General features: G+C 47.4%; 1 protein-coding gene across 1 annotated transcript in view; it reads right to left on the reverse strand.

Annotated features, from left to right (window-relative positions):
* The window catches only part of OTOF (otoferlin), a 175,177-nt gene that overhangs the window by 42,364 nt on the left and 116,107 nt on the right, over positions 1-16,706 (reverse strand). The window contains exons 14-23 of the mRNA XM_033145224.1: positions 15,908-16,094; positions 15,469-15,692; positions 14,436-14,544; positions 12,928-13,114; positions 11,166-11,286; positions 10,364-10,464; positions 7,623-7,713; positions 6,235-6,351; positions 3,544-3,696; positions 1,121-1,310 (exon numbers count right to left, since the gene is read on the reverse strand). Coding sequence (XP_033001115.1) covers positions 1,121-1,310; positions 3,544-3,696; positions 6,235-6,351; positions 7,623-7,713; positions 10,364-10,464; positions 11,166-11,286; positions 12,928-13,114; positions 14,436-14,544; positions 15,469-15,692; positions 15,908-16,094 — 1,480 coding nt within the window. The remainder of the gene's footprint in view (positions 1-1,120; positions 1,311-3,543; positions 3,697-6,234; positions 6,352-7,622; positions 7,714-10,363; positions 10,465-11,165; positions 11,287-12,927; positions 13,115-14,435; positions 14,545-15,468; positions 15,693-15,907; positions 16,095-16,706) is intronic.

Here is a 16,706-nt window from a genome sequence, read left to right on the forward strand (position 1 = left end):
GAGTCTACCGCTCTTAACCACTACACCACGCTGGCTCTCTTAGGGGGAAGTGTGTTTGGAGGGGGTGGAATACATTGTAATGGGGGACATTGGGGAGAATGCATTGTATCAGGAGGACAGTGTTTTTTTGGGGGTGCTTACACTAGTCAAAAGTATGTACAAAAAATGTGCATTAAGAGGAATGTGCATAAATATATATCCTTTTTATATATATAAAAAACAGGCGTTTGCAGAAATGGGATGATCTGAAGACTGGGAAAATGAGAAACAGAGAGAAGCTGAAATTGTTACAGCCGTGCACCCTAAAGAGTGACACGCATTTCTCATTTGCCTGAGTGTAGCCATTGGGGATCTTTTAAGGTGATCCTTTCATAACACCTGCCTTCAGTACAAAAGGCTGAGCCTGGGCAAAATCTAACACAGTCAGGGACAAAATGAAAAATAAAAAAAATTCCTTCCAATAGCACCTTAAAGGTAAAGGGACCCCTGACCGTTAGGTCCAGTCGTAGATGATTCTGGGGTTGTGGCGCTCATCTTGCTTTACTGGCCGAGGGAGCCGGCATACAGCTTCTGGGTCATGTGGCCAGCATGACTAAGCCGCTTCTGGTGAACCAGAGCAGCACACGGAAATGCCGTTTACCTTCCCACCAGAGCGGTACCTATTTATCTACTTTGCACTTTGACGTGCTTTCGAACTGCTAGGTGGACAGGAGCAGGGACCAAGCAACAGGAGCTCACCCCGTCATGGGGAATCGAACCGCCGACCTTCTGATCAGCAAGCCCTAGGCTCTGTGGTTTAATCCACAGCACCACCCGTGTCCCTTAGAGACCAACTAAGTTTGTTCTTGGTATGAGCTTTCATGTGCATGCACACTTCTTCAGATACACTGAAGCAGAAGTCACCAGACCCTTATATATAGTGAGAGGGTGGGGAGGGGTATTACTCAGAAGGGTGGTGGGAATGGGGGATTGGCCGACAGGTGTCAGGAAGACAGTGCCTCTGAGCGTGCTCTGGGTGCCTTAAAGAACACCTGCCCTGCCACACCTGGGATTAAAGGTAGAGTGCTGAGGCTGTGGGGTCCCTGCCCCCCCCCCAGAAGCAAGGAAGGGGTTCTCTTACTGCTGTACAGGAGGCTGATGGGTGGGAAAGATGGGATGTTCTGTCCCTTGGGAAGTTTCTTCTCCTCAAAACCGCAGGGCAGGCCGCTGAGGAAGTCCTTTCGCTGCTTGTTGAGCCCCAGCCACAAATAGATCTCCATCTTGGCTTGCACCGTCCAGCCGGCTGGCCCAAAACCCTTTTTCCCTGGTAACTGAGTGAAGAAAGGCCAAGGGGGAGGGGGAGAGAGAGAGAGAGCATTAAACACCCATCGCTTTTCTCCAAGTACCATAAGTCCCCTTAATTTATTTTTTAATTTTTTTGCAATTTAATCTTTATTGGTTTTAAATATTGAATCCATTCATCACAGAAAGAACCAAAGGGGGAAAAAATCACATCAAATACAAAAATAAAAATAAAAACGTTACATATAAAATAAAGTTCTTCCATATGTTGAGACTTCCGTCTTCCTTTGTTTCCTTGTTGACTGCATATTGTATGACCTTTAACTCATCATAAATTATCTGTAATCTTTGTAGCATACAGCACTGCAGGAGTTAATCAAAGCATGTCAAAGAATTCATATGTGAAAAATGTTCTTTTAAATATAATCTGTATACAGTGGTACCTCGGGTTACGTACGCTTTGGGTTACGAACTCCACTAACCCGGAAGCACGACCTGCTCACACACGATTTACGCATGCGCAGAGTGTTTTCGCATTTTTTGGGTTTTCCCCCCGTCTGCGCATGCACAGAACGAATTGTTCGGGTTACGTCCTTTTCGGGTTACGTACTTTAACCTGGAATGAATTAAGTACATAACCCAGGGTAGCACTTTATATCCCATTCTTTGTTAAATTTTTGGTTTGTCTGGTTCCTAATTTTTCTGGTCACCTTTGCCAATTCTACATAATCAAATAATTTTGCCTGCCACTGCATTTCAGTTGGTCTTTTGTCTGCCTTCAGAAGTCCTCCTTCACATCTGAGTTCTGAAACGCACAAATTGTTTGGGCCGCAAACCTGCACCCAAGTGAGTTTATGGAAGGCCACATGTCTGCAAGGGAGAGCAGGCTGGTGACCTTAAACCAACGAGCCAAATGCAAGGTGTTGCCATTAGGATAAAAAAGAGGGGACCCTAACAACTCAGGACTGGTTTTACCTACGAGATTCCCTTGCTCCGCTTCAATTTGCAGAACTGGCACCCTTACAGGGGCCAGGTAATACCCATTCCACCTTTGTAATAACTCGGTCTTTTAGTGTGGCAACCCCTTGCACTTTGGAACTCCCTGCCTCTTGATGCCAGGCAGGCACCTTTGAGGTACTTTTTCGATGCCTGCTGAAAACATTTTTGGATGGACTGGATGGACAGTGGTACAGGCAGTTTTCCCGCACAGGGTGCCAAGCTGGGAGGGGAGGCATGAAACTATGGCGTCGCACACTTGAGAGCATGCGCAGAATGGAAAGTGAGGCAGGGAGGGCACCAATTTTGTCCTTGCTCAGGACCATATTACCAAAGTCCCAGATGCTAGATAGATAGATAGATAGATAGATAATTTATTACGGTCGGAGACCAGCATAAATAACACATTTGGAGGTACAATCTCAAGCGAAAAACAAACATGCAATGCATTGTACAAAATTAAAATTTATAAATGCGATGAGCATAAAGCGACTGAAAAACTTTTAAGATAAGCTATCGCAGAGAACTGACCCTGGATCGCCCGCGGAGCTGGGTTTGGGGATTTTCTTAACAAACTAGATTAGTTCTGGGGATGGTCTGTGTCTGCAGATCTGAACACAGAATCTGGTGGACGAGGAGGTGCTACTGATCATGTGGGGCTGAGGCTCTCTGTAGCATCCCGAGAGCCCTTCCACCACCCTGCACTGAGCCGGGGACAGTTCCCTGACATTACCTAACAGGATCAGGTCATATTTTTGCTTTTCCGGGAGGACAACAAGCCTCACCAGCAAGGGATCAAGGGTCTCACTACGTGCCTCTTCGTAGAAGGGACATCTGAAAACTAAGTGCTCTGGGCATCCTATTTCCCCCAATGAACAGGCACGGAGTCTCTGAGCGTATGGGACTTTTTAATAAGCTCTTTCCAGGACCGGCGAGGGCAGAGCCGAGCTTCTGGTGAGTGTAAATGAAGTCCCAGATGCTTAGAAAGCTGGCGTGAGTTTTAATTGGTTCCCAGCCTATCACCATTTTAATTTTTTGAAAGGCTTTCTGAATTGCACAACTGCTGAAGGCTGGGCAGCCTCTGCCACTCTGACATGATGACGGAGCAGAGAAGAGGACTTTGGCACCTGAGATGTTTCTTATCCACTTGCCTCTTATTCTAAATTGCACCTCACATGCCCTCCCCCCCTCCCTGCCTGCCTCCCTCCATCCGCCCGCCCATCAACTGCGTCCCAAGGAGGGGGTTAAAAGCAGCCGTCACGTCACCCTCAGGAAGACGGTCTTCACTTTGGCGCAGTCCTTCCCCGTTTCCTCGTCCACGATGGAGTAGAGGATGTCCTTGGAGGGGATGCGAGCGTAGGCGATGCGCTTGTTGTTGCTCATCATCCAGATGAAGACGTCCGGGATGCTGTGCTGGGGCTGGGAAGGGAGGAGTGGGGGCAGAGAGAAGGTTCAAGAGTAGAATCATAGAATCCTAGAGTTGGAAGAGACCCCAATGGCCATCCAGTCCAACCCCCTGCCAAGCAGGAAACACCATCAAAGCATTTCTGACAGATGGCTGTCAAGCCTCCGCTTAAAGACCTCCAAAGAAGGAGACTCCACCACACTCCTTGGCAGCAAATTCCACTGTCCAACAGCTCTTACTGTCAGGAAGTTCTTCCTAATGTTTAGGTGGAATCTTCTTTCTTGTAGTTTGAATCCATTGCCCCATGTCTGCTTCTCTGGAGCAGCAGAAAACAACCTTTCTCCCTCCTCTATATGACATCCTTTGATATATTTGAACATGGCTATCATATCACCCCTTAACCTTCTCTTCTCCAGGCTAAACATACCCAGCTCCCTAAGCCGTTCCTCATAAGGCATCGTTTCCAGGCCTTTGACCATTTTGGTTGCCCTCCTCTGGACACGTTCCAGCTTGTCAGTATCCTTCTTGAACTGTGGTGCCCAGAACTGGACACAGTATTCCAGGTGAGGTCTGACCAGAGCGGAATACAGTGGTACTATTACCTCCCTTGATCTAGATGCTATACTCCTATTGATGCAGCCCAGAATTGCATTGGCTTTTTTAGCTGCTGCATCACACTGTTGACTCATGTCAAGTTGATGGTCTACCAAGACTCCTAGATCCTTTTCACATGTACTGCTCTCAAGCCAGGTGTCACCCATCCTGTATTTGTGCCTGTCATTTTTTTTTTTTGCCCAAGTGTAGTACTTTACATTTCTCCCTGTTAAAATTCATCTTGTTTGCTTTGGCCCAGTTCTCTAATCTGTTCAGGTTATTTTGAAGTGTGATCCTGTCCTCTGGGGTATTAGCCACCCCTCCCAATTTGGTGTTATCTGCAAACTTGATCAGGATGCCCTCAAGCCCATCATCCAAGTCATGGATGAAGATGTTGAATAAGACAAGTAGCACCCACCAACACTGGAGCTAGCCAGTCCCAACCAAGTATACCCAGGGGCCAGCAGGTGACCTCACCCAGGAGCCCAGGAAATAACGCCTTGGGAAGCCACTCCCCATTTTCTCTTCCCTTCCAAGCCAAGCCGTAGGACCATAGAATTGTAGAGGTGGAAGGAACCCCCAAGAGTCATATAGTCCAACTCCCTGGAATGCAGCTACAGTCAGAATTGCAACCGAACACTAGTATCCAGGTCAAAGGAAGTCATAGTCCTGTTCTGCCTTGGTCAGACCCCACCTGGAGCCCTGTGTCCCATTCTGGGCACCGCAACTGAAGGAGGATATTGACGAGCTGGAAGGTGTGCACAAGAGGCCAACCAAAGTGATCAACGGTCTGGAAACTAAGCCTGATGAGGAATGGTTGAAGGAACTGGATATGTTTAGCCTGGGAAAGACAGGTGACAGGATAGCCATCTTCAAATATCTGGAAGATGGAGCAAGTTTGTTTCCTCTTGCCCTGGAGGGTAGGACCCGAACCAATGGCTTCAAGTAATGAAAAAAGGAGATTCCGACTTTCTGACAGTAAGAGCTGTTTGACAGTGGAACGGACTCCTTTTTGAGGTGGGGGGCTCTCCTTCATTGGGGTTTCTTAAGCAGAGGTTGGATAACTATCTGTCATGGATGCTTTAGTTGAGATTCCTGCATTGCAGGGGGTTGGATGGGATGGGATCCCTTCCCACTTTTGAGTCTATGGTTCTTCCCTTTCAATTCTGTGATTCTATCCTCTTGGCCTTCCTCTGCATGTGAGGCAACAATTGGTCCCCCTCCATTTAGTACCCCTGGTCCCAATCCCCGACTTCATAAGGTGCCCTTCCCTGCTGTGATCTTCTGCAGCATCGCACCCTCAAGAAAAACCACCACCATCTCAGTGCACTAAAACCCACTAGTGTCCTTCATGCCATACAAGCTCCTTACATGTTTCACTCTCTCTGACCAGGCTCACCTTTTGCATCAGTCGTAAGTGCTCCAACAAAGGCCTGACTCAACCACTCCACTGGTTCTCCCTGACCTTCATGGGGGTCAGATCTCTGCCATGGTTTGGCAGCCCACCTAGACCTTGGGTTCAATCACCAACTTCCTGCTTCCCAGCTCCCACTTCCTGTGCTAAGGGTTTTCCCCAGTGTCTCTCGAATTTGGTTCTCCTTGTCTCCGGCTCTGCCTGATTCTTCTTTCTGTCTTTGGACTCCTCTGCCTGCCTGTGAACTCAGCTCCTCTTGAACTCAGCTCCTGGTGCCCCCAAACACTTGCCACCCTGGCGTAACAGCTTGCCTGCTTCAAGAGGCAATTTCCCAACAATTCCCTGTGCGCCTGCCTTCAGGGCTGGATCTGCCACCTGGGTCCAGTGCAGACTTCATAGAACCACAGATTAGGAAGGAGATCGAAGGGTCATTCAGTCCAGCCCCCTGTGTTTCCCAGTTCCTGCGTGTTTGGCTGCTCAAAGCCCAGTACTGAAATATTTAAGCAAGGCTCAAGTTACATATGGATGAACCTGGTCACCTCACCTCATCTGCCAGGAACCGCAGCTTTTGCAAGAAGTTCTGTGCCTGCTTCAACTTGTCCCTGATGGTTGTTTTCTTGACCTGGGATCGCATGGTCTTGGCCTGCTGGCCCATTGTCTCCTGCATGTGTTGGATGCAAGGAGAGAGAGAGAGAGAGAGAGAGAGAGAGAGAGAGAGAGAGAGAGAGAGAGATGAAGATGAAGGAGGGGGATGAAAGAGGAGGAAGCATTGGACTGCAAAAATGACATGAATTTAGGAAATGGAAGGGGGTGAGACTCAACATCCCTGTCTACAAAACTGGGGTCACTGCAGGCTCTGCTGATGTCTGTTGCTATCCTACTTTACTTTAGAAAATGTGATTGCTCAAACACAGGTGTTTATGCTGGTCTTGGAGAAGGGATGTTGGAAAATGCCAATCGGAATGAGAATGGCAGCAGTGGGAATTTCCAACGTTTGCTGGCTTATCCAATGTCCAGAAATCAAGCAAGCCAGCAAATGCAATCGGTACTTGCTGTTCCTGTTTTTGAGCCCACAAATGATCCACAATTGATTGCATTGCATCCCCCACAATCGCACTGCATTTCCTTGGCATTGAAATGTACCGGTAATGGCACATTGGTTAGCAAGGTTCGGAAGTCCTCCCTCCGAAGACAAGGGAGAGAGCCTTAAAAAGAGCCTCCCTGCAGTTGCGTTCACTCTCACCATCTGGGATCCTGACCCGATTTTGTGCAAAGATGACTATCCTTACTGCTTACTTGGTGTTGTGTATTGATTCAATGGTTTTTATATCTGTATTACTATTGTCTGTATTCGCATTAGGGGAAAGTAACTGCCTTTCTGTTCCAGAAGGAACAGCTACTATGGGTTCATTCAAGTTGCTGCATTTGGATCCTCAGTCTTATTGGTTCCCACCAAAAGGCAGCTTTGTGATTGCTTGAGATTGTTCCCTCCACAATGTATCCTTTCTAGCCAGTCTTCTGTCCCTATAAATGTAGCTTCCCTCTCCTCAGTCTCCAGTCTTGTTTGCCTGAATAAAGAGTGTTACATGAAGAAGCTGTCTCCTGCCTGCTATGTCAGAGAGCTGAAATCACTTGCTGAAATCACTAACAATCGCCCAGGAGGGAGGGAACATGCCAGTCGGGCATGTGTGCCTCTGCCAAGGTTCTACTTGTGTGTAGGACATTCCTGACCAACTACCAGAGAATCATGCCCACTGGCAACACTGCAGGGCGGTTGTGTTGCAATTGGGCTAGGAAAAGGGTGTGGAAAAGGCTCTCTTGGGCACCTCCGCCTTCATTGCAGGCACCATGCCCACTGAACTCCCTGCCCATTTGCCCATTCCCTTTCCCTTCTTCTCCAGCTGGGGGCTCCCAACGTGGAGAGGCGCTCACCAGTTCCCGCATGCAGGATTTCAGCCTCTCCCGGTCCAGCCGCGTCCGCGAGGAATGGTTCTGGTCCTTGTTGGAGAGGGTCACAAACCGCCTGTTGGGACAGGTCAAGGGGTGGGGCAGAGAAGAGAGACTTAGACTGGTGCCAACAAGAAAGGGCAGCAAATATGGTCTTGGAGGGGTGTGTGGGTGTGGGTGTGCGCCCAGACTTGAGACAGTTTGGGATGCGGCATAGTGCAGAGCTTTCCAAACTTTTCATGTTGGTGACACATTTTTTAGACATGATGCCAGTGCTTGATTTACGTATAAGCTAAACAAGCTATAGCTTAGGACCCCACTCTCTTGCCCCTGCCCCCCGAAAAAAAAATTAAACGGGGAAAAACTGGATGTACATTTCCAAAATACAAGATAAAAAAAACAAATAAAATAAAACTGACATACAGCAACAGTGTTTTGTGTTGTGTGGGCTCCTATTTGTTATGTGCAAATGACTTTACATACCTACTAGGTCCATCAGTTACCATATACAGGTAGCATATATTCGACACAAAAAACAGGGACAATTTGTTGTTGACAAAGGACAGCTGGACATATAAAGGGCCCCATTACCTTCAGTAGCTTTGGGCCTCATCCAACCTCAATCCGGCCCAGCATGATGTGTGCCTAAAAAGTGTGTCACCAACATGAAACATTTCACAACACAGTAAACCGGAAGTTAAACTAACCCCATTCCAGCTCCGGGAAGAATGTGGGGAGTGTTTGTGCGACACACTTACACACTGTAGCCGACACACGAACGTGTCGTGAAACACAGTTTGGAAAGCTCTGGTGTAGTGGCTGGAATGTTGGGCTGGGACATGGGAGAGACCAGGGTTCGAATCTCCACTCAGCCGAGAAGCTCACTGGGCCAGTCGCTGCCTCTCTGCTTAACCAACCTCACAGGTTTGTTGTGGGGAGAACCATGTGTGTGAGCATGAGCGCCTGAGGGGCAAGAGATGGGATACAAGTATAATGAGGTGTTATAAGAAACACAGAGCAGTCAAGTACAACATCCCTAGAATGGACATAAAAAGGGATGTCTGGACCAGCCAGTCGGAACTTCCTGTTTCGTCCTAGACTGGGACAGACTTCCTCTACATGTGACCAGAGGTGGGCGTGGCCTCACCTGTGCAGGTAACAAAATACCTCAATGGAGGCCGCCATCTCTCTTTCTCTCTCTCTCTCTCTCATTCCATTCATTGAAGAAGCAACACCTGCTTAGCCTAAGATGCTATCTCCTTATGGGATAGTTTCCAGGTGTATATTGCTTTTGTAACTTAAGTCTGCCTTCTGGGATACATTTGTGAACAGAACATGTGAGTAAACTCTTTTTATACTTTTATAGAAGACTGTGTCGTGTCTGTCTTTTTATGAAGGGAGTAAAGGGGAAATTACTAAGGAAACCTATTTTAGAAGCTTTAGCAAGTCTGAGCAAACACATCCACTGTGCAAGTTTAAAAAGGGGAATGTTACTCTGCTAAATTGTAGAACTTGTTAACACAAGTTGGAAAGGATATAATCCAACAATATATCCTCCCCTGCTTCCCTGAACATTCCCACAATATATATAATAAATGTTCATAAATGTACCAAGCAAACACGTACATAAATATATGAACCACGTGTCTGAAACCCACAGAAAAAGTCCTGAAACCATTTTGTCTCTCCCCAAATTGACCTCAAATATTTCTCTGCAAGGTCGAAGGAAATGGGAAGCCTCCCCACTGTCTCTTTGTTCACAAATCCTGCCTCGAGGGCACATTTAAGATAGGAAGAGGGTGAGCTTGTGACCTGCATTCGGGAATTAAGTAGTTACAATAACAGAAGAGTGCCCAAAGCCCAGGTCATGCAATCAGGTAACCTGGCAGACAGGAGATAAACAACACACTCAGGATTCTGTTTTAGACTGCCCCCTGTGATGTATTTCTGCTGGACACCACCTCTTTCTGTGATGTATGTATGATGTATGGGGTGGTGGTCTTGGGTTCCAGGGTGGGCGGCTCAAAAGTCTATATAAGGGCTTGCACACCTTTGTCCTGAGTCCTCCTCCTCTCTCCTGCGTGTGGTGGGGATCACCCTGTTGCAACAGTTTTAATAAAGATCAGGCTTACTAGCTGCTTTGCTTCTCAATATTCTCTGGGTGGCCTCTGTTATCTTCTCCTACTGATAGAGAACCCACTTATGGACTCTATATGGGATCTTGGATACCCCATATGGGAAAAATGGCAAATTTTGTTTACAACAGAAGGAAGGAATAAAAATGATTATGAGATCCAATTCTTCACCTCCTCAATAATGGGAGCTCCAGAGGGCACATATCATTTATAACTGGAAGAACAGAGAAAGTCCACCAGTTTCATTAACCCCGACCCGTTTGCCCAGCTGGGAAAGCTTGCAGCACAAAAACGCCTTCACCATTGTTTCTGGAAAGTGCAGATCATGGGTGCCTGTCGTATCTGTATATTTCAGAGGGCTGGGGCAGCCTCACTAAAAATCCTGCTCCGAGTTACAGGATTCTGACCTCTTTAGAACTTGCAGAAGAAGTTCTCTCGCAGATGGCAGTGACCTACTGGGCATTACAAGAGGGTGAGGTTCTCTCTGGTCCTCAGCTGCACACATGGGAGCGGGCCGAATCTCATGGCCCTTCCCTTGCAACTTCCTGATATTTTGAGGGTCCTTCTCCCCCCCAGTTGTGGCTGACTCACAGGCATGCACTGCTCAGCTCCTCCAGGACCCCTCGGAGGCGCCGTTCTGGGTGGGGCTTCTCAGTCTTCATCATCTCATGAACGTCATTCAAGCCTTCTTCCTGGAAGGTCAGAAACAACCGTCAATGTGGTTGGGCTACCAGGTGGGGTGGGGCTCGGGAAGACAAGTGAACTAATGCCAGTGTACTGGAAAAAGCAAAGATCATGAGTGTGGAAGCAGTGATTCTTCAACATCAGCTTCGTTGGACTGGTCATGTGCGGATGCCTGATTCTCGTCTTCCAAAGCAACTACTCTATTCTGAACTTAAAAATGGAAAGCTTAATGCCGGTGGTCAACAAAAGAGGTTCAAAGACTCTCTCAAGGCAAATCTTTAAAAATGTAGTATAAACACCGACAACTGGGAAACACTGGCCTGAGAGTGCTCCAATTGGAGAACAGCCTTTACCAAAGGTGTCATGGGCTTTGAAGACACTCGAACTCAGGACACAAGGTAGAAACGTGCTAGGAGGAAGGCACACTTGGCAAACACTCACCATGATCAACTCCCACCCAGAAACCTATGTCCCAACTGTGGAAGGATGTGTGGATCCAGAATGGACCTCCATAGGCACTTACAGATTCACTGTTAAAACCATGTTTATGGAAGACAATCTTACCCGTCTATGAGTGATCGCCAAAGAAGAAGATAGAATTGGAGAGTTGGAAGGGGCACCCGAGGGTCATCTAGCAACTGGAGCCATTGGTCACCCCAGTGTTTCCCTCCCCACCCGACTCCTCCCCCAGGCCCTCTTGGGTGCCCACCAGCTTGTCCGCAATCTTGTCCATGATGTTGGAGTTGTAGAGACGCCTCCGCTGATCCTGCCACCAGCTCTTGATGTAGATGCAAGGCTTCTTCTCAAAATACGGCAGGTGGAAGTAGTTCCTGGGAGTAGGGGGAGAAGCAAGCGGTAAACCTCAGGAGCTGAGAGGGGCTGCGGTGGGGCAGCAACTGTTCAGAACCTACGGAACTCCCTGACACAAGATGTGGAGACGGTTGCTGGCTTAGCTGGCTTTTGGAGAAGTTATCACAGGCTGTTAGCCATGATATCTTCTCAAGGAAGCTGCTAAGTTCAGAGACAGTCTACTGCCAAATGGTCTCTGCCTCCTTCAAACACTCCCTGTAGACTTCTTACAAATATTTGGCTAGCCACAGTTAGATGAGCCATTGTATGGGCAATCTATCCGGAAGATAAATGGTATTTCGAGGAGTTAGTGATCTGACCTGGTTACCCTTCCTAAATTGAGAAAGTGAGGCAGTGGGAGGGGGTGGCTAATGAATAATCTGCATGTGGCCAGTAATGAATGATCTGCACAGAGCCAGAACAGTGGTACCTTTGTTCTCAAATGCCTTGGTACTCAAACAACTTGGAACCCAATCACTGCAAACCCAGAAGTAAGTGTTCCACTTTTTTCAGAAGCCGAATGTGCTCCTTTTTGAGTGTTATGCTTCCGATTTGAGTGCCACACTTCTGTTTGGAGTGTTATGCTGAGGTCTTTCTGTTTTCACTATTTATTTTGCATTTTTGTTTTCGCGGCTCAATTTGTTTTGTTTTTGTGACTGTGCGGAACCCAGTTCAGCTACTGATTGATTGATTGATTGTGTGACTGTAGTACACTGTTTATTGTTTTCATTTTATGGATCAATGGTCTCGCTAGATAGTAAAATTCATGTTTTAGGGGCTGTTTTTAAAAGTCTGGAACGGGTTAATCCATTTTGCATTACTTTCTATGGGAAAGCGCACCTTGGTTTTGGAACGGACTTCCGGAACGCATTAAGTTTGAGAACCAAGGTAGCACTGTAATGAATGATGTGGACGTAGCCAGTTGGGCAAGCCACACAGGCTATCTAGCTATAAATTGGATGGTTGTGAGCAGAGTTTTGGAGAAGCTCGTGCACGGACTGATCGGCCGCAGGGCTGTGCAAACTGAGGCTACCTGGGGGAGTCAATTCACCGCTTCTTGAGGGCTTCCAAGTGGCAGATTGAAGTACTTGCTTGGTATGTATATACTGCTTGCTGTTAAAAAAAATCTTTAATCTTCTCACTCACTTGTGTTTTGTGCTGCTTCTGAATCTCATTTTAAAAGAACCGCCGTGGATCTGGCAAGACGGCCATTTATTTAGATGAGAACATAGAAAGAGCCTACGTTCTCATCTGAATAAATGTGTGCATTAAATCGGCCCACCAACCCTGCAGGGGAGTCCTTTGGGGTCAGCTCAGCGCTATTGCCCTCGGTGGACCATACTGTGTGGTGACCTAAGGACACAAGGAGGTAAGGAGAAATTCTGGGAACTCTTTCCACCTCCCTTTCCAACAGCAAGGTTTTTCACGTTACAGGTAGGTAGCCGTGTTGGTCTGCCATAGTAAAAACAAAATAAAAAATTCCTTCCAGTAGCACCTTAGAGACCAACGAAAGCTCATACCAAGAACAAACTTAGTTGGTCTCTAAGGTGCTACTGGAATGAATTTTTAAATATTTTTATAAGGTTTTTCTCGTCAACCGGACTGGCCAAATTTCCGCTTGCCTGTCGGTGATCAAAGGCCTCAAAGGTGGAGAAGAGGAGATGGAGACAAACTCCCCGTCGTCTGTGCTTTCCTCGTCACTCTCGTTCTCCAGCAGCTGAGACTCTTCCTCGTTTCCATCTCCTCCGCTGTCTTTCTTCTTCTTCATGATGGGTTTGGACATCCCGTCGATTTCATTGCCGTAATTGCCTGGGGGAAACGAAAGGGACGGAATCACCATGGGACGGCAGAGTCTGAGGGAACTAGGGTTGCCATACAGCCAGAATTCCCCGGACACAGCCGGTATTTCGCCCTCGTAACTTTTGTGTCTGGGTTTACACATTTTGAACTATGTAACCCTAGGATCTTGTGATACACGGTTCAGGAATATTCTGAGTCAAGGGCAGCACGTAATTCTGGTGGTCAACAAAAGAGGTTCAAAGACTCTCTCAAGGCAAATTCAAGAAAATGTAGCATAAACACCGACAACTGGGGAACACTGGCCTGCGAGAGCTCCAGTTGGAGAACAGCCTTGACCAAAGGTGTCCTGGGCTTTGAAGACGCTCGAACTCAGGACGCAAGGGAGAAACGTGCTAAGAGGAAGGCACGCTTGGCAAACCCTCGCCATGATCAACTCCAACCCGGAAACCAATGTCCCCACTGTGGAAGGACGTGTGGATCCAGAACTGGCCTCCACGGTCACTTAGGGAGCCGCTGTTAAGACCGCGTTTATGGAAGACAATCTTACTCAGCTACGAGGGATTGCCGAAGAAGAAGAAGAAGAAGCCTCAGATTTGATTTGTGATACCGCTTGGTCCTCAGAGAACCCAAGCTCTTCTTCCCATGCCACATTTTGCGCATTTTGTTACACATTTTGCTCTTGTCAGTATTGTAATGTCTCATTCTCACATTGCATAATGTTGTGGGTTGCCTTTAGTTACTTAATTGATGTATGAGGATGGGAACTATTTAAATGTCTCCTCCCTCTTGCTCTCCCAGTGTGGTGTAGTGGTTAAGAGCGGTAGACTCGTAATCTGGGGAACCGGCTTCGCGTCTCCGCTCCTCCACATGCAGCTGCTGGGTGACCTTGGGCTAGTCACACTTCTCTGAAGTCTCTCAGCCCCACTCACCCCACAGAGTGTTTGTTGTGGGGGAGGAAGGGAAAGAGGAATGTTAGCCACTTTGAGACCCCTTCGGGTAGTGATAAAGCGGGATATCAAATCCAAACTCTTCTTCTTCTTCTTCTCCCCACCTCTCTGCTCCCCTGCTCTTGTTTTCCTTATGCTCTGACTATGGAAGAAGATGGATGTGAGAGTTGCCTTGTTGTTCTCTTATTTGCTTTCTAAATAAAACCTTTGATGTTACTGTTCCAACCACAGTTGCTTCTGCTGCATTCTGCTGTAAAGGACTGAGCTTATTTGCCGCAAACGGGTGTTGAATGTTCACAGTTCCGTGCGCACAGCATCCCAGAAGGCTAACACCCCTCCTTGGTGGGGCTGCTCACCCCATCCCTTCATGAAGCCATACCAACCTATGGTGACCTCAAAGTTGATGGGCTTGTCTCCATTCTTCCTGTCAATCATGGTGGCCTCCAGGAAGGACCCAAAGAGAAAGAACTCGTCCATCTTGCCAGTGCAGTTCTGTGGGGTGTGAGAAGGACATAGGAAGAACTTAGGAATTTGGAGATTTGGGGTAGAATGAATTTATCATTCTGGGGAAGAATATCAGTGGTTAAAATGATCGTCTTGCTAAGAATGTTATTTTTATTCCAATCGATCCTGGTGATAGGCGCTACTCGATGCTTTAAAGAATGGCAAAAAAATATTTCCAGATTCATCTGGCAGGGGAAGAAACCAAGGATAAAATATAAATTGCTACTAACAAGTGTGGGTGGGTGGGTGGGTGTTTCACCCTGCCGACTTAAAACTATATTATGAGGCAGCCTGTATTTGCTGGATCCGGGATGGGATAATATTGAGAAATGGGGATATTTTAGATTTAGAAGGACGTGATAACAGATTTGGATGGCATGCATATTTATGGTATGAAAAAGCAAAGGTACATAAAGGTTTTCAGAATCATATAATAAGGAAATAAATTTTTAGCATATGGGAAAAATATATATAAAAATTATTAGAACAAAAGGACCTAAGAAGAAATTGCTGGACCCGTCTAGAGGGAACCCTGACTGACAAAGCATCAAGGCACATTCGGCAGATGTGCAAGGAGAGGGTATAGAATCATAGAACTGTAGAGTTGGAAGGGACCCCAGGAGCCATCTAGTCCAGCCCCTTGCAATGCAAGAAATAAGTAAGGCCCATTTATTTAACTAAAGCAACTGAGAGAAATAAGGATGCTCCATCTGGGATCCAAATCTTGCAGGAACTCGCAAGTCAGGAGCTAAATACCAGGGGAAGGAAGTACATAGAAACCTAGTGTTCCCTGCTACCCTTGCAGGGGAGCTTAAGGAGCCACAGTATAAATCAGAACTAGCAAGGAAATGATAATAATAACGAAAATTTTATTATTTATACCCTGCCCATCTGGCTGGGTCAGAGACTTACGTCGGCAACTGCCGTGGCCATCTCGACTTGGACTTCGGTGGAGCTGGTGAGCTCCGGGTTGCTGGTATCCAAGATTTCCACCGCCAGGCTGAGGAGGAGGCGGGCACGGAAGGAGACCCCTTCGCCCAAGCCCTCGTTCAAGTCCTGGTGCTCGTCCATCAGGGTGTAGTTGCGTGTGGAGCCGTACATGTTCACCCAGGCAGGGCCAAACGTGGGCAGGAAGCCTGGCCAAGAGCAGCAGAGCAAAGGGAAGAAGGTCAATGTTGACGCAGCGCATCGTTAACCAGTGGAACTCGCTCCCGCAGGAGGCCATAGCCGCCACCAGATTGCATGGCTTAAAAAGAAAATTAGACCAACCTAATATTAAGTCTATCCCGGATATGCTGTGTTGTTTTTTTGTTTTGCAAAACAACGGCACTCATTTCGTGCTTCACCTCACCTTTGTCTCCTTCGTTGGAGATCTTCCTGAGGTCGATGAAATGGGTCCCGATGGCCACGTCGTTGACCTTGTCGGAATCGCGGATCTGGACCTTGATGCGCTTGCACAGTGGGGGGAACATTTCCGTGAAGACAATCTGCTCGTTCCACGTGGGCTCGTAGCTGCTTTTCTGGACCGAAGTTTTCCCCTGAGAAAGACATAAGGAGATAAGAACACCAGAAGACCCTCAGCGGGCCAAAACCTGAAGGTCTTTTCTAGCCCAGCATCCTGTCTCCAAGAGTGGAAAGGCAGATGTTCCCAGGAAGCCCGCAGACAACCACGTTCTCCCACTGTTGTTTGCCAGCAACTAGCATCCAAAGGTATGATGCTCCTGGTGCTGGAGGTTCCATATGGCCCTCAGGAACTGCATCCCTTGATAGCCTTACCCTCTGGGAATGATCTAATAGAAGCCAGTGGCCGTCTAAGGGTGATCAAAGGTCCCAGAACACAACCAGATTGAGCCACACAGCAGGAGATTACAATTTCATAGAATAATAGATTTGTAGAGTTAGCTATTAGCCCCAGGGGCCATCTAGTCCAACCCCCTGCAATGCAGGAATCACAACTAAAGAATCCGACAGATGTCCACCCAACCTCTGCTTAAAAACCTTCAAGGAAGGAGAGTCCTGAAGGAGACAGTTCCACAGTCAAACAGCTCTTACTGTCAGAAAGCTCTTCCTAAGATTTAGTGGGAATCTCTCTTTCTTGTAATTCGGATCCAATGGTTCAGGTCTTACCCTCCAGAGCAGCTGAAAACTCC

This window comes from Lacerta agilis, chromosome 3, assembly GCF_009819535.1.
Source record: "Lacerta agilis isolate rLacAgi1 chromosome 3, rLacAgi1.pri, whole genome shotgun sequence".
Taxonomy (NCBI): domain Eukaryota; kingdom Metazoa; phylum Chordata; class Lepidosauria; order Squamata; family Lacertidae; genus Lacerta; species Lacerta agilis.